The sequence below is a fragment of the Sminthopsis crassicaudata genome, chromosome 6 (assembly GCF_048593235.1).
Source record: "Sminthopsis crassicaudata isolate SCR6 chromosome 6, ASM4859323v1, whole genome shotgun sequence".
In the NCBI taxonomy this organism is placed as follows: Eukaryota; Metazoa; Chordata; class Mammalia; order Dasyuromorphia; family Dasyuridae; genus Sminthopsis; species Sminthopsis crassicaudata.
The window spans coordinates 141728898-141752413 of NC_133622.1; the positions used below are offsets into that span (position 1 = coordinate 141728898).

The 23516-nt window shown below is 35.2% G+C and overlaps 1 protein-coding gene across 7 annotated transcripts in view; it reads left to right on the top strand.

The window, feature by feature from the left end:
* The first annotated feature begins 4414 nt into the window (after positions 1-4414).
* PDLIM5 (PDZ and LIM domain 5) overlaps positions 4415-23516 on the top strand; it is a 246660-nt gene continuing 227558 nt past the window's right edge. For 3 of the 7 annotated variants that reach the window (XM_074272913.1, XM_074272915.1, XM_074272916.1), the window contains exons 1-2: positions 4431-4549; positions 8218-8355. In XM_074272913.1, the coding sequence (XP_074129014.1) occupies positions 8260-8355 (96 nt within the window). In that variant the 5' untranslated portion in view covers positions 4431-4549; positions 8218-8259. Of the gene's footprint in view, positions 4678-8217; positions 8356-23516 lie in introns of all 7 variants that reach the window. The other 4 variants (XM_074272910.1, XM_074272912.1, XM_074272918.1 and 1 more) reach the window with 4 other exon arrangements.

Here is a 23516-nt window from a genome sequence, read left to right on the forward strand (position 1 = left end):
TTGCTCTCTTTTTAGTGGCAGCAGAGAATTTATAGATTTACTATTAGTTGATAAAGTGGGTTAAAGTTAGATTTTTCCCAAAGTCACAAAATGCCACTCCTCTGGAAATCCTTATTTTTCACTTTAATTTCTCACAATTACTTCTTGTCTTCCTAAGGATTCACACAATGTGAAAAGATTTATGGCATCTTATGAGAAATAGCAAGAACTACTTTGATATCAAAATATAGATTTGTACTTTAAGAAATAGATTCAAAGAAATAAAGTGATCCAGTCTTCTAACCTCAAAATGTATGATTTTTAAAATTCCAACTTTAGGCTAGGTTAAGTGTAAAATAGTCCAGCGCTCCTCATTGCCTTAAGGACCGTTTTAAATTTTAAATTGTTTTAAATTTCTCCCCCCCCCCCCACTTCCCTAGCCTTGTCAAGTAGTATTGAAGGGTTGGAAGTTCTCTTAGTTCTTTTATCTCTGCCACTGGTTCAAAGGCCCATTGTTTGTGTTCCTCTAATATTAGGGGGTCCAAGCACCCCAGTTTCATATAAGCACTAAACAGCTTTTACTGAGGAACATTTACTTTTATAATATATCCTGCCCATTATTTGGGGACATAATATCCCTCACACTTCACTTCATGCCCTGGAGAGAGGAGAAAGATTAGGTTTACAATTTAACTCAGTTTCTACTTGGCACTAGTCCTATCAAGTTCCAAGTCCAAATCAAATCTGGATTTTCTCCATGGGATATTGGCCTAGAATCCTAGGTTACAGGATTTCCATGAATCCAAAGCCTTATTCCAGCACTCTACTTCCTTCACCTAAAATTGAAAAGAACAAATAAAATAGGATATTAAACTTGTTTCTTGATCCACAGATCCTAAGGGGAAAAAGGTGGCCTTTCTATTACCAGTTTACTACATAATGGGCTATTAAAAAAAGAAAGTCATTTTTTCTTGTGGGGCTATTTGAAAGTCTTTTAAGTATAAGAACTGATAGATGGTAGGACTTGGAATTAGGAATACCTAACTTTAAATCCAAACTCAGATACTTACTTATGTATCACCCAGAGGGGTGAGTCCCTTAACCTCTGCCTGCCTCAGTTTCCACATCTGTAAAATAAGGATAATAATAGTATTGGCCTCCCAAGAATGTTGTGAATATAAAATGAAATAATATTTGTAAAGTGCATTGCAAACCATGAAGTAATAGATACATATTAAGTATCATTATTATTCTAATTACTCCTATTATTAATAATAATTATAGCCACCTAGGACCTCAGCTTCCTCATCTGAAACATAAAGGGAATATATTAGATGGTCTCTGAGAGTCCTTCTAACTCTATAATTCTATTATCTTAACCAAATGTTCCTTAGGCTTTAAGATGTACCTTAAATTTCCCCTCATTGGTAAGGTTTTCCTTTTCTGGTGATTCCTTCTTTCTAAATTCTTATAAGCCGCATGGAAAGTGATATAATATAAGGAACAATGAGTTTGGACTAAAGTTTAACAACCTCTTCTCCTATCAATGAATTACTTAATCTTTCTGGGCCTCTTTCCTTGTAGGTAAAATAAGGGGATCCAAGTAGATAACCTCTCAAGGTTTTTCCAGCTTGAAATCTCTAGTGCAATGTCTAGGTATTACTAGTTGCCTCAGACTGTTATTTGAGTTTTTTCAGATTTGTATGGTAAATTTTAAGGACCTCAAAGAAGTTAACTGGTTTTTCATCTGCACAATTGTTGGAGGCAGTGTCCACACTGATGAGGTCATTGGGATTCATTGGGAAGTATTATTTTAATTTTATTTATGAATTTGATTGATTATTTGGTAAGAACGTGGAAATAAAGAAAAGGTAACTAGTTTGAATTCTGTTCATTTCAATGACTTTGTTAAAAAAAAAAAAAAACATGCACTCATATAACAAATGTTAATTCCCTGTTTTGTGCAGAGTACTTTGCTAGATTTCAGGAGCACAAAAAGTTTAGTATTATAATTATAGAGTGGAAAGGAATCCTATAGGTTATCTATAGATTATCTAGTCAAAATACTCATTTATAGATGAGAGAATTGAAACATAGACATCATAGACTCATTAATTTAAGGCTGGATAGGACTTCTAATCCAATTCTCTCATTTTACAGGTAAGTAAATTGAGGCATAGAGATACTTGTCATGTAGATAATAAGCATCAAAATAGGATTTAAATCTTCAGTCAGTGTTCTTTCTATTGTTATCACTGAGGTTAAGCAATTGCCTAACATCACACAGATAATTAAGTAACAGAGCAATGATTTGAACCCTCATTCTCCAATATCAAATTCAGCGCTCAGCACATTGCATCATACACCATTGTATTCTTGCCAAAGTTTTCAGTTAAATTACTAACAACAACATACTTGGCTTCTACAAATGTACTACAAAAGCATCTGTTTTCTGCCAGGTCACAAAATGGTGAGAAGATAAGGTGCTTAAAAGACTATACACACCTTATGAAGTCTAACAGGTTGTCCTATTTAACAAAACTAAATAGGAGTGGATTTGGAAAGTGGTATTAGAATGTATTCTTTGAAGGGGGATTCAAAGAAATGTCTAAGAACTCTAAGATACTAAGTGAACTCTCCAATTAATCATCTCTAGGGGGTCTAACTACAACTTTCTTCTGGATCTCATGATATTGTGTAGCTACTAATAGAACACATAGACAATATCTATTGTCCCACATCTTGTCTCATGACCAGCTCATCTTCTTGGATCATACATCTCTCTGATTTCATCTTTGAAAATGTTTCTTTAAAGCAATTCTTGATTGGTAAGGGGTTGTGGCCTATTCTCACCTACCCCACATCTCTCACTCACCCTTGGGTTGACCTTCAACTTTAATTCTCCAGAAACTATAATATTCTATGACTAGAGTTATGTGACAACACTTGAAGAATATTATTTTTAAAAATCGGCTTTTGTTTCAGGAAAAATGTTAAGTCATTAAAAATACCACATGGATAGAGGGTAGTGTCCACATGTATGGATAATTGTACATATGTCCAATTTTTCCTGTGCATTGATAAGTTTTGATCATTTTTTTTTCTTTTTCATAAAAAAAAGTACTGAGTGAGGATGGGATTGGAATTGGGAGTATATTTCTAGGGATCAGGCATTGAGTGTATAGTGTATCTTCTATATGGATATATTTTATTTGCTATAATCTCTGCACAATTTCCTCTCTGTGTACAGAGCCTGAGTTATTACCCAGGAATTTAACCAGTATTTTATTCTTCCTTAGTCATCAGAATCTCAAAATTATTAAAGATATTGACTCCCTGGGAGTGAGAGGCAGTAAATCCTCATTCTATATTCAGTCATCATAGGACTCTAGGACTTACCATACATGGGACCTATATCTGTAGTAAGCACATTCCCAGATTCTAATCTCCTTATTCCTGTGCTTCAAGATCAACAAATGCTGAGGCAAAAATTCTCTTTTCTCTCCTTATAGTTCAGTGCCTGTCTACCTCTAACTCTTACTTTTTATTATTAGAAAATTTCCTTCTTTGGGTTCTTTATTTCATTTTCTTCACATTTTATTAACTTAGAAGGCTTTCCTTCATTTCCTCCTGTAACTATGGTTATTCCTCAAAACTACAATCCAGGTCTCTCTCTCTTCTCTCCGCACCCCCCCCTCCAGTCAGTTTTTCTGGTGTTCGGTTATCATCTCCATGTACCTGACTTCCAATCTATACATCTACAAATATAAAGCCCAGGCTTAGAGTGCCAGATCCCTAAGCGCACATGGGGCATTTCTCACTGTATGTCTGGACTGTGTCCACTCTTCATCTCTTCACTACTCCTCACGCCTAGGGAGTGTGTTTATAATTTAATAAGTGATGTGAAGCATTGTGAAAGCCATACAGTGTGATACAACTGCCATGGCTTGTTTTTCTCCCAAGCTTCTTCACTCCTTCGAGGAGTTACCTTTCCTTCCATTTAAATATGAGATTACTGGCATTTTCCTTCATTCAATGGATGTAGATTGCACCAAGATTCTATAAGCGCATTGGAATTTCCTATACAATAAGAATAAGCCCTGACTTTGCGTGACGGGGAAATCTTAGCCATGGGCACTCCATTTTTAGTAAAAAAAAATTTACCAATCCGATTGCCTTATAAACCCAAGACATAAAGAGAAAATGCAAAGACAAACGGAGATACCTACATCTTTGTAATTTATAGTCCTGGTTTTTGAGGTAGAAAACTTGCGCTTCAAACGCTCCCTTACAACATTCTTTTCCTGGAAGCTTTTTTCCTAGCGCAGCTATTTTCCTCCGCTCATTTCCCAGGGCAGCCTTCCTTATCCCTAGAGGGGAGTGGCCCCTGGAGCCGGCGGAGCGGAGTACTTTCCCCCCTTCCCCCCCCTCCCCCGGGCCGGGTCGTGGGAGGAGCTGCGGGAGAAAGTGGAGACGGAAGTGCTCGCTGGGAGAGTTGCTCACACACCCTGGGAGTCAGTCACTTGTCAGCGCTGACCCCCGCCTGATACCGCGCAGCTCCTGCCTCTAGGTGAGTGACTAAGCTGTGTGGGCTTTAGAGGAAGCGGCCGGAGGGCCGCAGCCCGGCCGCGGAGTTGAGTTGTCGGGAGAACCAGCGGATGAATACCCCTGAAACTGAGGAAGAGAGGGAAAAGAGAGGTCGGTGAAGGAGCAAGGAGGAGCGAGCGCTGAAAGTCCTGCTGTTGTGTGGGATCCTCAGGTGCTCAGCCCCGCTCCGGCTCTCGGTTTCGGCCCCAGGAGCCAGCACTGGCCTCTCCAGAACGCGTACTGCCCTAGTTAGCTCTGGCTAGTGCGCCGGGAGCCCTGGGGAGTGAGGGGGCCAGCTACCGGCTCCGGGGAGCTGGGCGGTGGCGTGATCCCTGGGAGGAGGCGGTCCCTGGAGGTTTGTGGCTTCTCCCCGGGACCCGGGGGACGGAGGCCCTATCGGATGAAGAGAGAGAGGAGCGGTAGCTACTGCTCGCGGAGTTCGGTGGGAGCCCGCTCGGGAGCGGGAGCGCGGGCTACGGCGCCGGCACCTTAGCCTAGCCCAACCCAGCCCAACCCTACCCATTCTTCCCGAAGCGGAAAGAGCCTCCGGGCAAAGCCCCAGAAGCCTCCCCCGCTCCGCTCAGCCTGCGGGTCAGTCAGTCTGTCAGGCCGCCCGCAGGGATTGGCTCCTAGGCGGTGTCTTCTTTTACATTTTTTGCTAGTTACTTTAATTGGTATTTCTCTAGGAGGAGGGGGAGAGCCGGGAAGTTAGGGGAAGGTTGTTTATTAAATATTTATAGAAGTGTAACCGGTTTGTGGCCAATTCCAGTCGAACCAGCAATAAAGTAAAGCCTCATTAATTAATTTTTAAAATGCAAGCCTTACTGTGAGCTCCTCGAAGTCAGAGGCGTTCCGTTTTGTGTCTATTCCCAGGGCCAGATAGTGCCTAGTATTTAATAAGTGCCTTTTTTCTTTTCCGTGTTAGATGTCTTTTAAAAATTCTGTCTTTGACAGCAAGTGGGGGAAAATAAAAGGGAAGAGGCCGGGGGGAAAAGCAAGTGCTCAGGAAACAAACTCATAGCTGAGCTGGGTTGGGCAGGTTTAGGGTGTGATCGCTCCCTCTGATCCTCGGGTTCGGGCTTCCTGACTGTCAAGGCGTCTGAAATCAGCCTACTCTGAAAGCCAGCTCCTGAGCCTTATTTGGCCAACAGGGTGAACTGGGATCCTGCTTCATGGAGAGCTGCCTGGCCGACCTCTTTCATCCTGTGCCTGTTGCTTTTTAGCTCTTCTGCTCTAACCTCCTGGTTTGTTTTTTTGTTTGTTTGTTGTTTTGTTTTGTTTGTTTGTTTGTTTGTTTTTTTTAAACTTTGAACCTATCCTTAGAAATGTTTTGATAGAGCAGAGTTTTTCTGTTTAGGTTATTGCTTATTTTCATTAACTTCTGGTGTTCAGCGAGTGTTTTTTTTTTTCCCCTTCTTAAAAGGCAGCTGGGATTCTGGAATTCTGGAAGTGTGGGGGATAGATACTAAGCTTCTTGTGTGTATGTATTGTTCCTTACTGGCTGCAACCTCTTTGCAGATTGTTTTGACTACCCAAAGAAGAGAACCTAGATACATGCAAAAATCCAATTTTTTGGACATTTTTAAATTTAATTTCCTGCTTGCTTGGTATGTTAAGTTTTGAGGGAGCTGTCACATAATGGTTTTCATCATAGCCTAAGAAATGCCACTAATAATGATTAGACTTAACTATATTTTAAGGTGAGCTAAAATTTGGAGAAAAATATATACTTGGAGAAAAGTACAATACATATTTATTTTGACATTGCTGGTACAAAATGTTCAGTAGTGAAGGAAGAAAAAAGAAACCTCAAGTTAAATAATTACAAACGTTTATGCTCATGTTACATGAATCTTCATGCAAAGGATATTAAAAGGCACAGGAAATCAAGAACCAGTTGGATGTATTTGTACCTGTAAAATACAAGGTCATTTTTTTAAGTGGTGGAAGGAAGACACCACTATCTTTGGTTTTCTGAATTGGCACTAAGACCTTTCTTTAACAATCACTGCTAAGAATTTCTTCTTTAGAACCGGGAAAACACAAGGTTATATATCACTGCTTAGTGCTTTTTGCATTTGGGTAATATCCTCATTTGTTCACAGCAGTTTTCCCAGTTTGGCCCTAACTCAATATCATTTACCTGGGGGGAAAATGTAGTCTAGGATTCTGTAATCTGTAACCTAGTTTCATCTATTTAACTTTGATCCTTGGCAGAGGCATCTTCCAAGATTTAGTATTTTTTGCTTACTTTCCCTTTATGAAAAGCAAAAACCAGTCTGGGATAGGCAGGCAATTTTTGGTTTTAGGACCCTCAGTGATTCATATTTCACTATTGACTTAAACCTTTCCTCTATTCCCAAATAATCATCTAAATGTTCTACTGTTTTTGTAGAATAAAATACAACTTTGGGCTCATAGTGGTTAAAAGAGAAGAGGGGCATACTTTATCTGCTTGGTTGTGATTTTCCCATAATTTCCTTTATCAAGCATCCAAAGTCTTACCTGCAATGTTTTATAGTAATCATAGGATTAAGGAAATAGCAAGATTTTCAAGGTCATTATATCTAACCCGTCATCCAACAAATGAAGAAACTGAGGCACAGAAGAGTTAAGTGACTTGTCTACTTAATTCACGGGATATTAAGTAGCAGATCTTGTATTTGAAGCCATTCTTCTAGCCTTGTGGTCCATGGGATTTCTCTTTTAAGTTTGGCTTATACACGCCCTCTCACCTTATTTCTTCCTTCTCCCCTTCAAGACCCTGATTAGAATATTCATGTAATACAGCATTACCTATATTAGGGAAAAGTTGATGTAGACTTTGAAAGTTAGCAAAAGTCCTACAAACAATAGATTGCATCATATAGTGTGGTAATTGTTTTTAAAAGAAAGCAATTTGAAAGAATTTGATATTTGAAAATCAGGATGCTGAATCCCTCTGATTTATAAGCTGTAGGACTCCTCACATGTATTACGGGGGAACTCAGAATTTGACTGAAGTAGAATTAAAAACTTCTTGCCAACTACAGTCAAAAGAGATCATCTAAAATTAAGTCTGAAATAGAATCTTGCTCTTTTCTATGTGCATTAAAAGAATACTCCAAGCACTTTGTTATAAATGTAGCCACATGTAATAAAATTGAATTGCAGCAAGTTGTAAAAATGTTCATGTCTAAAAATATATTCTGGAATGGAATTTTCATACTATGGAAACTGGTAGACCTGTAGTAATTTACATATAATATTTTGGATTCCTTTTCTTAGATGGAAATTTTATGAGAGTTTAATATAGCTCCCATTTTACACTCTCTCTCTCTCTCTCTCTCTCTCTCTCTCTCTCTCTCTCTCTCTCTCTCTCTCTCTCTCTCTCTCTCTCTCTCTCTCTCTCTTCATATGCTCCTAAACATTATTATGGTTTTTTTTTCCCTGAGGCACTTGGGGTTTAAAGTGACTTGCCCAGGATCACATAGCTAGGAAGTGTTAAATGTCTGAGGCCAGATTTGAACTCAGGTCTTCCTGACTTCGGGGTTCTAGCTCTAACCACTGTGCTACCTACTGTCCCTATCATGTTGTTTTAAAATAGGCTACTTAAAGATGACTTAGGTTTTTCAATAAATTGTTTAATTAGTTTTTTATTATCCTTCGCAGATACTTTTATTATCTGAAAGTGGACTTTGAAATACAAGAATCATGAGCAACTACAGCGTATCCTTGGTTGGCCCAGCTCCTTGGGGCTTTCGACTTCAAGGTGGCAAGGACTTCAACATGCCTTTGACCATCTCTAGTGTAAGCATATTTTTACAGCTTTTAAACAGATGTCAATTGCATCATGTGGTACCTAATTAATAGAGCCAAATCTTTCTGTGAATGAAGCTGTTTGAGTATACTCCTGTTTATACTGCAGAAGGTTTGTTTCTTATGATGTGAACATACAGCAAATTATTAATTATTCAGAAAGAATGATGAGATTAAAGAGATTAAATGAATGATGAATTAAAGAGATTAAATTACACAGATTTTACCAAGCCAACATTTTTAGCAATAAGTTTCAATATTTGTCCCTAAACAAAATTATTTGAAATTCTACTTTATATAATGGGAAAAACACTGGGGCTGAAAACTGAATTCTAGTCCAAACTTTGTCACTAATTAGTTGTGTGACTTTAATGAGTCAGTCTCCATCCTTCAGTTTCTTCATCTGTAAAATGAAAAATTGGTTGAATGACATGTTTTTTTAGGTCCCTTTCTGTTCTCAAAATTCCATGTTGGTCACTTGCAACATCTTAAGATTTTGGAGCTGAAAAGGGATCCAATAAAGTCTGACCTCTGTCATTTTATAGATGGGAAAACAGTAATTTATTTCACTGTATTATATGTCCTCTGCTCCTGGTGGAGATCATGGGTAAGCAATGAAATGATCAAAACTCAAACACTTCTGAGAATTAATTATTTACTTTCTCTTATAATATATATGTATGTATATATTATATTTATATATTTTGGTTATTTATTTTTGAGAGAATATTTCATTTTGATTTTATAATATATCCTGTGTTTTGATCCACTGCTATGCATATTAGACAACTGGTAGGCTATATTACTATTAACTTATCTAGCAAGTTGTGTGATTTAGTTGCTTCTTATAAAGAGCATTCTTCTATTCATTTTTTCTTGAGGCCATCAGGGTTAAGTGCCTTGTCTAGGGTTACCCAGCTAATAAGTGTCTGAAATGGAATTTGAAGTCAGGTCCTCCTGACACTAGGACTGGCGTTCTATTCACTGCACCAGGTAGCTAGTTGTCCCTCATTCATCCATTTTTGAAAAAAAGATGTAAAAATATAAAGAAAATGGACATGTAAAGGACTTGATTTTGAATTCCTCCCCCCAAGCTCCTACTAGCAGCTGTATGATCTTGAATAATTCACTTGACTTGTTTGAATCAGGTTCTTTCTTTTATAAAATGGTGATATCTCCATTAATCAACTTGTCCAGTTGTTTATAAATTATTAAATATATTACTGTTTGTTTTGGTGAAAGAGTGAAATAAATCCTGCTTTTATTTTTAGTCAATTCTTATCTTTTTTCCCTTGGAGGTCAATTTGTATGTCATTTTTCAGTATGAATCCCTTCCAGAGTTTGATAGAATTGTGGATATTTTTGGTTAATGATTTATGTTTGTTTTCAGTATGATAGCTTTTCTCCTGTTGAATAATTTTGATAAATATAGTAATGAATATCTGAAGATGGTATCTTGTTTTGGGAGTATTATTCTGTATTAAATATTGCACACAATTGTTTTCATTTTGTTGCTGTGGGTTAAAAAAAAGATTAAGGATTTTCTTTGTGGACACACTACTTTAGGTGCAATACAAGTTGATTTTGATGTTGTTTTGGTCTATTAATACGAGGAGATGTCTGTGTAAGATTTTGGTAGCTTGTTTTCCTTTTTCTTTATTTTCTTTTTAATGTTTTTCAGCCTCCTGGGCTGATAATTTTAAAAGTTTCATGTTGTGATTCTGATACAACAGAACATTGTGTATATATGTGGGTTCTCCACCTTTCTTCTTTCCTGGCAAATTAGAAATGCTTTCCTTTAGTAGCCAGAGTGCTAATTAAAGGTTTTCAAACATGCTGATTAAAAGAGAATATGGCAACAAAGCAGCTAAGTTATTTCTGTTCTATTACAAAAGTCTCTGCAATCTCTTGTGACCTTCTCCAGCCTTGTGCTTTGGAGCATGCAGTTCATTTTGGAATTGGGGAGGAGGGGAAAAATGGAGAGAATCAGAGAATGTAGGCTCTATTATACTGATTATGACAGCACTTTGTAATGATGTTTAACCTTTTGTAATTTTATTTAAACATGACCTGTGATGCTCTTCAATACAAAATAATGCACTTATTTATTTGATAAATTACTTTATGAATGTGTCACAAAATTACTCATTTGTAAGTTATGTTACTTTATTCTTATACATTGTTATATTATAGTGTTTGTGATGGATCAAATTGTTGTATTACTCCCTTATATTAAAATTCATCTTTATATTATATCAGCTATGCTGGATTGGTATGAAAAATTTCATTGAACTAGAAATTTCCTAATTCCCAGTATCATGATATGATCTAAAATTAAAATTATCCCATAATCCACCCATTTCAATCTCAGTTTAGATTATTTAGAGGCCTTGATATAGTCTGCATATTTGTAGGAAAGGTAGTTTTTATTTTTATTATTCCTATTCTGTTATATCTAAAACCAACATAGCTTTCTTTCACAAAAATGATGGTATGTTTATCAATCAAATCCTGATACTTGAGACTTTACAAACTTTTTTGTGCACTAGAATTTTATTGTAGCAGATAAATATTCTATTTTTTTAGGATTTGTAAACATTTTTCTTTTATAGGGATTTGATTGTAGCAACACTCGAATCTTAAACTACTTCATCTGTTATAAAATACTGACATCCCATATGACTTTGGACATTTTTCTCCTAGTAGAGCTTTTCATATGTCTTTTCTTGAAGTCTTAAAGTAAGAATAGGAAATTCTGCAGACTATTTTTTAATGAGCCCTCAGATTACTATAACAGCATGATTAAATGTTATTGTCTTCAATTTCCCATCCTTCTAATGATTGCTTGGCTGCAGGAGTTTGAGGTCTGTCTTTTTATGACCCTATAGTCTTGGAATTGCCCTAAAGCCATGGAATGTGGAGATGGGTTTCATTGTAGTCGAGTAAGGTTTAAGTCTTTGCCAACATATTTTAGAAGGAGAACTAGAAAACTAGTTGCAAAATCCAAAGCCACATTTTAGGCATAATTTGATATTCCACATGATGAAATTGTTGTATTATACATTTGTATACACATAATTGTTAAAATGTAGTACACTAAAATTGAAATTTGGGATTTTTTTATGACCTTGTTATGCAAAATTCTTCTAAGTTCCCATTCTTTGGATTTATTAAAAGAAACTTTTCTGATTCTTGATAAATTTAGAAAAAGCTTTAGTAGTAAAAGTCAGATTAGGTTTAGATTTTGAATTCAAACTGGCTAGATTTTGTATAGAAAATGTTCTGTCATAAAATGAGTCCCTCCTTTATGGGGTAAATAGTTTGGGAGGTAAAAAGGTACCTTTTAAGCCATTTCCCCCCTTCTCCCTTTTTCTTTGCCCACTTACAATACATAGTAACTCAGTGTATTTCTTAGGGACATATAATTATATGTTGGTTCATTATAAAGGGTAGAAAGGAGTATATTACTGTGGACTCACTGATTCAGCACATAGTATTGAGTATCTCCAATGTGCAATGAATTTTTGTACTTATCATGGTTATTTTCCATGCCTCAAATTTTAGTTAGGACTTAAAAGAAGCCAAGGAGGCCGATAGGCAGAGAGGAGAAGGTAGAACAATCCAGGCACAGGGGGCAATCAAAGAAAATGGCTACAACAGAGATGGAGTGTTTTGTTCTTCAAACAACCTGGAGTCCAGTGGCATTGGATTGAAGAATATTTGAAGAATAAAGTGTAAGAATAGCAATTAGATGGCTAAGTGGATAGAACTTCAGATTCTTTTGAATCAGGAAGAATCAATCATTTTCTTGAGTTCAAATCTGGCTGCAGACTCCTACTAGCTATGTGACTGAGCAAATCACTTAACCCTGCTTGCCTCAGTTTCCTCATCTGTAAAATGAGTTAGAGAAAGCAGTATCTCTGCCAAGAAAACCCCATGTGGAATGAAAAAGTCACAAAGGACTGAATAACAACTGAACCCTATCAAAGTGTAAGAAGATTAGAATATGAAGGACTTTGCATGTTAAATAGAATTTTTGATCCTGGAGGTCAAAGGGAACAATTGAAGCTTATTGAGATATGGTTGGATCTGTGCTTCAGGAAAATCTCTTTACTGGCTGAATGGAGAATGGATTTGAATAGGGAGAGACTTGAAGCAGATTATTTCAAGAGTTCAGGCATGAGGTAGAAGCTTGCCCCAGAATAGTGGTAGTGTCAGAGAAGAGAAGGAGGTATATTTGAGAGACAGTGGAATGGTGAAATTAATTAACAGTCCTTGATAAGAGACTAGCTAAGATATACTGGATAAGAGATCGTGAGGAGTCCTTAGGTTATCAACTTGGGGTGGAGGGGACTAGTAGGGATGGTGTTGCCTTCTATAATAATAGGTAAGTTAGGAGACAGGGAAGCTTTAGGAGGAAAGATAATCAGTTCTGTTTTGGGCATGCTGAGTTTTAAGGTGCCTACTGAACATCCAGTTCAATATGGCAGGTTAAGAGATATAAGACTGGAGGTCAGCAAAGAGGGCAGAATAGATAGATTCTGAATAATAGGAATAGATCTCAGGATAGAGAGAGGCACTGATAAAACCAGCAACTGAAGTAATAGAGAGAGAAAGATGAAAAGAGTGTTCAGAGGCCTGAAGGATACTTATCATAATTCTAATCTGGAAGAAGACTCAGCAGAGGGAAATAAGGAGTGGTTTGAAAGGTAGGAGGAAACCAGGAAAGAGCAGTATCCTAAAAACCTAGAGAAAAGAGAGATTGTCAAGGAGAAGAGATCAGTAATGTTCAAGGAGAATAGGAATTGAGAAGAGATAGTTGGATTTGTCTGTTTAGAGAACATTGGTAACTTTGGAGAGAGAAGTCTCAGAAGTCAGATTGTAAGGGATTGAAAGAGATTGAAAAGGGAAAAAATAAAGGCATCTGTCATATGACCTTTTCAAGGTATTTAGCCACAAAAGATAGAAGAGATATAGGTTGAAAATGAGTAGAGATGGAAGAATCAAGTGAAGACAGGTGAAAAGTTCTCTAGTCTACTGTAATGGAATAGTCCCTAAATTAAAAAAAATAAATTAAATCTTTCATTTTGAAATAAAAGATACATATACCAAAGCATATACACATCAGAATACAAAAAGAGGATTCTATATGAAGGGTAAATAAATATATACACATATACATACATATACGATACTTTTGCCAAGCACCGTGCTGTTTTTTTAAAAAACAATTATTATATCATTTGATTCTCACAACATTCCTATGAGGTATGAAAACATGAACCTATGTTTTATACCACTTGTTTTTAAAAATGCATACATACATGTAACATTCAAATTTTATTTTTCTTTTAAAACTATGGTACTTGTCTCTGCTTCTTTCCAAACTTCGTTCCATTCCATTTAAAAATTTCTCGTTTTTCTTTATTTTATCTTCCAACACCTAATTTGTAAGTTAATAAAAATAATAATAACATGCTAGTTACCTTTTAAGTAATAACAGAAAACTTGATTCCTTTTCCTTCAGTTTATTTGCCAATTTATAATTACATGGATGGAAAAGATAAAAATATTCCTAAGTTTAAGAAATAATACATGTATGTATATGTTTTTATACATATGTAAAACATATGTATGCATACATAAAATATATAATTGTTGTTAGAATCCAGTCTACTATAGAGCATGTTGACCCAAATTACAAATATGTAGTGTAAAAAAGCACTTTGGAATATTATTAGCCTATAAAGACACATTCTCCTTCTATTCAATCTTTTTTTTTTTTCCTCTCTTCTATTCATAATATCATTTAAAATATACATCAGAGAATTAGGATTGATAATCTCTGGACAAGAATGTTTTGAATATAATTTTCCATGGATTCTTTTCCCCATCTTTTTGAAAGTACAAAGTAGATATAGATACTATACTATACTAATATTCTTTGGAACACTTCTTGACACAATATAAATTTTAAAAAATGTAACCAACATATTTTGTATCATCAAATTTTATTTTTGAAAGAGATCTCAAAGGCTCTCTAGTCTAATAACCTAAAGCTGAACAAGAATCCCCTTTGCTGCACACCTGAGAAATGATCATTTGAAGACATAAAGTACAAGGAAATAGATTTCAGACAGTTCCATTTGTCAAGGACTTTTGCTTTTTTTTTTTTTTTTTTCCAAATCTAAATTTGGTTCTTTGCAACCTTAACCAATGAACATCAATATATAGTATGATAATGCTCTATAGACACTAAGTTAAAATAGTCTTTGTCCTTAAAGAGCTTACATTCTTTGGGGAGATACAATATATACTTACAAGAAAATATTAAAATAGTACCAGGTACTTTTAGAGGAGGCTGTAGAAACTGGAAGTATCAAGACAGGCCTTATATAAAAGGTGGCATCCATCCATTCTTCCTGTTTTTGCTGTCTGGGGTCAAGATGATAATTTTTTTTTTTAATCCATTCCTTCCACATAAAAGCCCTTTAAATACTTGAAGATTGTGAAAGTTTGTCTTCTCCAGGATAAACATTCCTTGTTCCTTCACTGAATCTTTCTGTGATGTGGACTCAAATCCTTTATCCTGGTTGCTCTCCTGTGGACGTTCTCTACCTTATCAATGTCCTTTCTATAATGGAGTGCCCAGAATTGACCACAGTATTCATGAAGTGGTCTACATAGGGCAGAACAGAGCAGAGCTGTCATCCCCTCTAGATCTGGACACTGTCTCTAGCAATGCAATTTAAGATCTTATTTCCTTTTTTTGGCTGCTATTGCAGATGAACTTGTGTGGCCACAATTTCATCTCATACTTGTGAATTTCATTGTTTGGACTTAAGTATAAGACCTCACCTATATTCTTATTAAAGTTATTGAAATTGGCCTCAGAATCCATTTACCAACGGGTTAAGGATTCCTTTGGTGCCTATTACAGGGGTAGGAATGGTTGCCTCCTTCTCATTTCACTGGAGATCTTTCAGATTGATGGAGAAATGTAATGATTATGCTTTGTGACATCATTCAGTTAGCTCTGAAACTGCTTACTTGTATTGCCATATAACCCAAGTCTTAATCTTTTTCAGAATGGCATGAAAGATTTTCTTCAACAATTTGCTAAACCTCTAGGTCAATTAGAGCTATTCTTATCTTTCAGAATGTCCTAAAAATTAGGAAATAAAACATTTGAAAAATATTTTATGCATGAATCAGTTAAGAATTTTATGTTTTCTTCCTTTCCCAAATATTATATTTCCTGGAAAATGTATTCATCTGTGATTTCATTTGTATGGATCCTTATTACAGCAATATGGATCTAAAACTTGACACATAGGAAATAGTTACATGAATTGTTCTGGCGAAAAATTTCATCATTTATCAACTAATCTTTCAGAAGTCCTCGATCCTTAGTAGTAATCTGTTACTGATTCATACTGGGGCTCTTTCTTGTTTGGTAACCTGTCTATGATTTATTTCACTACTTTAGAGTTTGCTTTGCATATTTGGCTAAGTTTTTGTTGCATATGTAATTGAGGATTGTAATTCCTGTTTCTCTGGCCAACTGAAGATAATTTTTTTTTCTTATGTAACTTTAGTTTACTCATTGTTTTTGAGATATACACATGTAAAGTATTGGCTAGCTCCCTGGAGGACTTCAGGATCAGCCACAGTCAGGATAAATCAAAGTCTTTGGTCTTTAGGGGGAGAAGTGAAGGATGTATCCTGGATTCTGGAATCTGGAGTCTCCAGCCTCCCTCCTCCTTGTCCTGCAGCTAAGTCTCTCTCACTTTTTTCCTTCCACCCTCCAATCCTTGCTTACGATTATCTTACTACCAAAAATTCAGCAAGCACCAATTGTGAGGAAAGCCAATATATGCAAATAGAGTCATTGTCTCATATTGCATAGCTAGCTTTAAGTACTCTCTTGTCTGATTCAGAGTTTCAGCCCTCTACATACACATACAAAATATTTATTGGGTTGACTACTGGACAGATTTAATTACCCATTGGTGAGATGGAGTAGAATGATATATGACTTTTTCCTACTTTCCATATCTTTACTGGGATACTATTTGTGGTTGTCCCTATGTGGCATGGATTTGACTGACTGAAATCTATGACATATGTGTAAGAGGGAGAATGTGGAAATTGCCTTTTTGTATCCATATACAATGTAAACTCCTTGAAAGTATGAAATAGGAGGAATAAAAAGAGATATTTATAAAATACTTGCAGACTTTAAAGTTCTATATAAATTTAGGCATATAGGTGGTACAATACATAATATTGGACTTGGAATCAAGAAAACATAAATTCAGTTAGGCTGGATTTATGTGTGACCCTGGAAAAGGCATTTAATCATTTTGTATCTCAGTTCCCTTATCTGTAAAATAAGGGTAATAATATCTATCACTTGCTTCCCAGGATTATTCTGAGGATAAAATGAGATAATATTGTAAAGCACTTTGCAACTGAAGGTGCTATGTTAATCCTAGTAATGATTACAACAACTGTGTAGCATTTGTCTTTGTATCTTACTACTTAACACAGTGCATGGCATATAAGAGAAGCCTCCCTACTTTGACCCTTACCTTTGTTCCCTACCCCATAGTGGTGATGGATCATTCTTGTGGAGCAGACCATCCTAATGTGTCCTAAGATCTCCTGGGCCTTTCTATCTCCTCTGCAGTTGAATTATCCTACATGTGTTAACTTCCTTAATTAGAATGGGAGCTGTTTGAAAGCAGACTAGCTTCTTTTTCTATTTGTATTCTCAGAAATGCTTGATATGTAGTGTTTATTAAATGCTTTCCATTCATTCATTAAAGCCTTTTGATTAATTGATATACGAAATGAATACATGACTCTGCTTAGTTGTTGGTTCAGGATCCAGTCATCTGAGACTGCTGAGGTTTGTGGCGATAGTTAACAATAATTCTTTTGGCAGTGCCCATTCTAGGGAAAATTGAGGATAAAATTTGTTTTTAGTTTCCATTACATATTTTTAAAAGTACTCTTTGTTCCTTCTCCCCAGCCCCCTTTTTCTTAGTATTACTGTGCTGATATAGCTCTCTAGTCTGCCCAACAACTTCTTCTTCTTCTTTTTATTTTTGGTTGAGGCAATCAGGGTTACACAGCTAGGAAGTGTTAAGTGTCTGAGGTCAGATTTGAACTCAGTTCCTCCTGACTTCAGGGCTGGTACTCTATCCACTGTGCCACCTGGTTTCCCTTGTTTGCACAACTTCTTAACCTTTTCTGGGTATTGTGGATCCCTTTGGCAGTCTGGTGAAGCCTATAAACCCCTTCTAAGAATAGTCTTTTTAAATGAGTAAAATGAAAATACACAGGATTACAAAATAAATTAATTATTGTATATATATATAAAATCCATATGTATCCTACCTTTGATACAAACAATACAAACGAATATAAAAGTCTAAGTTCCTTGGTTTAGGATCCCTGTCAGAAGAAAACCATCTGAAACCTTATTTGCATTAATTTGACAAGGAGGGATATGTGTGTGTGTGTGTGTGTGTGTGTGTGTGTGTGTGTGTGTGTGTGTGTGTGTGTGTGTACATTTAAAAGGAGAGTTTGAGAAAATGCTTGGTATAAAAGAAAAAAATATTTTATGGTTTCAAGATTCAATACAATAGGTCATTGGAAGGGAGCTGAGCTGAGCTATCATCATTCCTTAAATTAAAACACATTGCCCCATTTGATAGTTGGGCTGGAACTACTAATGGACAGTTCCAGGCAGAACCCAAGATTTTCTCTAGGGGTTGAATTTAGAGATCTTTATAGCATCAACCTTGGGCTTATTCCCCTTGCTCCACCTGAACCCCCAGTTCTTCCTTTGACTGGTTACCTAGTTACTTGAGAGTGGCAACTTTTTCTGCCTCCTGATTCTTGCAATAGCCCAGAAACCTCACTGTGTTCTTCACAGCTCTGCTTTCCCTTCCCCATCCTCCCAAACCCTCAAGCCGGACCAATTCTTTTTTTTTTTTTATTTTTTTTAATTTTTATTTATTTATTTGTTTATTTTATTATAGCTTTTTATTGACAAAATATATGCATGGGTAATTTTTCAACACTGACCCTTGCAAAAACTTCTGTTTCAATTTTTCCCCTCCTTCCGTCTACTTCTCCCTTAGATGGCAGGTAGTCCCATACATGTTAAATATGTTGAAGTATATGTTAAATACAATATATGTATACATATTTATACAGTTGCCAGACCAATTCTTAAACAGTCTAGAAATCTCAACATTCTGTAAGGAAGGGCTTCTTACCTTACTTCCACCAATCAATGGCTGATTCCCAGGTGAGTGATCTTATAATTCCATCTTTGGTAGAAACATTGATAATTATGGTTCTGATCCTAGGACTTCTCTTTGTGCCCTTGTAAAACAGTAAACTGAGAAGTAGCATTGTTGGAAGCCAGAAAGAAGGATTAGGCCAGTAGAAGGTCAGAGGGCATGTAGCACAAGGGCAGTTTTTCCCTTGTGCATTTGAGAAAGGAATGTTGTCAATGACTTGTAATGCTTGGGATTTCAAGCCAAATTTGGTTCTTAAGAATTGATAAGTTTGTTTTTTTTTTTTTTTCTTTCTTTTACTTGGAATTTCTTGGTTGGTAATTTTTAAAAGGTTTTTGGTTGTTGCATGTTATAATCTATTAGCTATCTATATATACCTCATTGTGTTTGTACTTACCTGTTAATTGTATTAAGTAAATTAAGGGAAAGTTTTGAGCAGAAGTTGCAAACTGAATCAGACTTTCTGTTGCCTTAACTTTTAGCATTTTGAGCAAATTGTTTGCATGTAAATAATAGTTTGAGCTTTTTAGTTAATAAATAATGTATTATATTTTTATGTAATTTGAAATATCAATTTTGTTATATTGACAATTGTACTGTTAGAAGTTTAATTTAGATGGAAAGAAGAGCCTCAGAATATCTTGGGAGAAGTTTTAACTTAGGAAATACTTGTTTTTCTTTATAATTAAGTGGGAAATTTAAGTAGTTATATCACTGTTTCATGTGTGCATAGAAATTTTTCAGTGTTCCATCACTTGACATATTTTGCTTTTCTTGTAAGTTGTAAGAATTATTCTCATTTTACAATAGCAAAACTGAGACTCCAAATTTGTCATATATCAAACATTGGAAGATATATAGATATACACACACAAACAATGTTCTATGAATAGTTTCTTAAAGAAAAGTACTTGGAACATGTGTTCCCTCTGGCAAATAATATTAAAAGTTTTTATAAATAGCATATGAAAGATTTTCCCCAGTAATAGGTAGTGGCCTACAGGAAATTACTACTTTTATGACTGGACTGAATGTTCAATCAGATGACCTACTGATAGACTGGTAAAAGAAGAATCACTATTTGGCATTTGAAAATGAGCTTTATATGTCTGTGTTACAACCATTAGATTCTATGGTGGTTGGAAATTTTAACAAATCAAGTAAAATTTGACTATCCCTAAAACTAATCAGACCTTTCCTGTAGTTGCTCCTGTCAATATACTTCATTATTTAACTTTTTAGTTCTCTGTTTTCTCCGATTCACTATCTATATTAACCCAGTGAAAAGATTATCAAACTATGATTAAAATTTATGAAATTTAAGATATGTGGGGAGTTTTTTCATTTGTTTAGAGGATGTTAAAGAATGCTATGAGAGAAAACTTTTAAGCAAAATATCTTATTATCAACTAAATTGGTAATAAGCCTCTGAAAACATCCTGGTAGGAAAGGATAGTTAAAATCCTGATGTTAATAAAGTCAGTAATTCCAATAATATTGTATTTGTTTGGTGCTTAATACTATTTTTTTCATTTCCTAAGGAATAAATTTAAGAATTTATATATGTATTCCTTAAAATTAAGTGTCTAGATTCTGCAGATTCTGAAAGATGGCAGCAGATTGTTTAAATATGTTTTGGAGTTTTTTTCTCTCTCCATAATCCTTGTTTTTATAAATGCAGTTGACTTAAGTTTTTGAGTCTAAATTGGATTGTTTTTATCACAATGACAAATTACTCTTGCCTTTTGACATTTAACATGTCTGTTTAAACTAAAAACAGAATGTGTGATATAATTATGTATCACATTGTCTCAAGTGTTTTGTACAGATAGAGGTCACAATATATTAAGCCTGTCGAACATATTTCATCTTATTTCTGTAAATTTTCAGTGGGAGTCAAGAGTCATAAATCCATAGAGGAAGTTGTCTATTTGTTAACATGAAGGAACATTTGATTCCATTTGCCCTTTCCACAATACCCTTGGGGCCTGAAAAGAGTGGGGGGATTAGTGACCCTTGTTCTGCTACTAGCTGACTTAGCATCTGTGTAATCATAGGCAGTCTATTTAATTTTTCTGGGCCACATTTTCTTTATATATAAGCTTGAATCAATGATTCTTAACTTCCCTTCTGAACTTATTTTTTATCTTATAAGGCAAGTAATATCATCTATAATAATATGATCCCCAAACTGTTTTCTTCCTTCCCCTCTCCCCCAGTTCAGAAGTATATACTCTGGGAAATCCTTTTGATGAAAGGGTTTTTTGCTTTTGTTTTTATGGTGAATTACGATTCCTTACTGATTTTGTATTTCTTAGGACAAACAGTGAAGTTGGAAGCTATAGCATTGGAAGGGAAGGATTAATTGAAGGAAACCAGAAGAAAGTTTCTCCTCTCCTCCCCTCTCTCCATATGAGGCCTTATATACCCCCCCCTTTTTTTTTTCTTCTTTCAGGTTTTGTACATGGTCTTTTTTTGTGTGTACATGGACAAATGTGAGCAAATGTGAACAGGGGAATGGGATGTGACTGGCTCTGTATAGAATTATTCTTGGCAGCTATACATGTTCTGATTACATCCCCTTTGGCCTACATTCAGTGACCTTTTGACTATGAATAGCTATATAACAGAATTAGAAGATACTGTTTGAAATATTTCCCAGACCTTGGGCTAAAGACTCTAAGGTCACTCACTATAAATTAATGGAGGCATATCCTTAAGTTCAGAGAATGATTGAAGATGCACTCTGTAACCTTGCCCAGCATTTTTTGGTTTGTGTATTTAAGCATTCTTCAGGCATTAAAAGCGACTCAGATTATCTCAGAGAAACTTCCTTTTTTGGAATTGGACTGTTTGACATCTCTAGCTAGAAGTAAAAAACTTAGATATGGGAAGAAATGGTACTTTTATTAACTATATCTTTATTTCCATTTTTAGGTATGTGTAATTTTTAACAAAAGAGAATTAATTTTTAAAAACTCAATTTATAAACTGAAAGAAATTTGAACTATTAACACATGAGACACCTTAATAATGATTTTTGTGTTGTTTTAGAGTATTAACTTTTATAAGTCTATCTCTTGGATATTTAAAGACTATTCATTTCTCAGATATATATATATATATATATATATGTATGTATGTATATATATTATTCCTTTGATTAATGAAATTTTAAAATAGTATTTAATTTTAGTGCTAATTTCCTTTTACAACTAAATTTTGGTACTAGTTCAGTTATATAGGGAGGTAGATTAACTTGTCAAGTCTGAAGGATCCCCTATAGTGTATTATAATTCATAATTTAATATAACAGCAATGTCAGATTATAGGAAAATGTATATCCTTATTATAGACATGATGAAATTTCAGCGTGTCAAACTCTTTGTTGAAATTTACACTTTTACTACTTTGAATCTCCAAGGTTAAATAATTCAGTCATTTAGCTGATGGATCCCAGAGGAATCAGTAAAGAGAAAAAATTTATGGAATAATAAATGACATAATAAGCCAGGGGACCTGCTCTCAAGTGGACAGAAAGCCAATAATTATGTTGATAGCAGACTCAGTGAAAAGTATTGCAGGTAACTTGAGTTTTGCTCCTTTTTGTCCTAGCCACTAACTTATATGACTGGTGGGCAAGTTTTATTGTTTCTGGGTCCCAGTTTTCTCATTTAGAGAGTTAACTAGATCACTAAGTTCTTAACTTTTTTTTTTTTTTTTTTGGTATAATGGACTCTGGTAATCTGGAGTAGCCTCAAAAATATTTTTAAATGCAGAAAATCCAGTGCATGTGTTTACAAAAGAAACTAATTATTTTTAATTAATTTAATTAATTTTTACAAAAATTTTATGCATGGGTAATTTTTCAGCATTGATAATTGCAAAACCTTTTGTTTCAACTTTTCCCCTCCTTCCCCCCACCCCTTCCCCCATATGGCAAGTTGACCAATACATGTTAAATATGTTAAAGTATAAGTTAATTACAACAGATATATATATATATATATATATATATATATATATATCCAAACAGTTATTTTGCTGTACAAAAAGAATCAGACTTTGAAACAGTGTACAATTAGCCTGTGAAGGAAATAAAAAATGTAGGCAGACAAAAATATAGGGATTGGGGAATTCTATGTAGTGGCTCAACTCCCAGAGTTCTTTTACTGTGTGTAGCTGGTTCAGTTCATTACTGCTCTATTGGAACTGATTTGGTTCATGTCATTATTGGAGATGGCCATGTCCATCAGAATTGATCATCATATAGTATTGTTGTTGAAGCATGCTCATTTCACTCAGCATCAGTTCATGTAAGTCTCTCCAGGCCTTTCTGAAATCATCCTGTTGGTGATTTCTTACAGAATAATGATATTCCAATAATACAGAACAATGATATTCTATTATATTCATATACCACCATTCTCCATTCAGCCATTCTCCAATTGATAGGCATCCACTCAGTTTCCAGTTTCTGGCCACTACAAAGAGGGCTGCCACAAACATTCTTGCATATGCAGGTCCCTTTCCCTTCTTTAAGATCTCTTTGGAATATAAGCCCAGTAGTAACTCCGCTGGATCAAAGGGTATGGACAGTTTGATAAACTCTTTGAGCATAATTCCAAATTGCTTTCCAGAATGGCTGGATATATTCACAATTCCACCAACAATGTATCAATGTTCCAATAGAAACTAATTATTTTGAAATATAGTTATCAAAATATATTTTTAAAAATAGGTTCCTGACTATACCCAGCAATCTCATTGCTAGGTTAGCATCCCAACGAAATTATAAAAGAGATTAAAGGACCCATTTACAAAAATCGTTGTAGG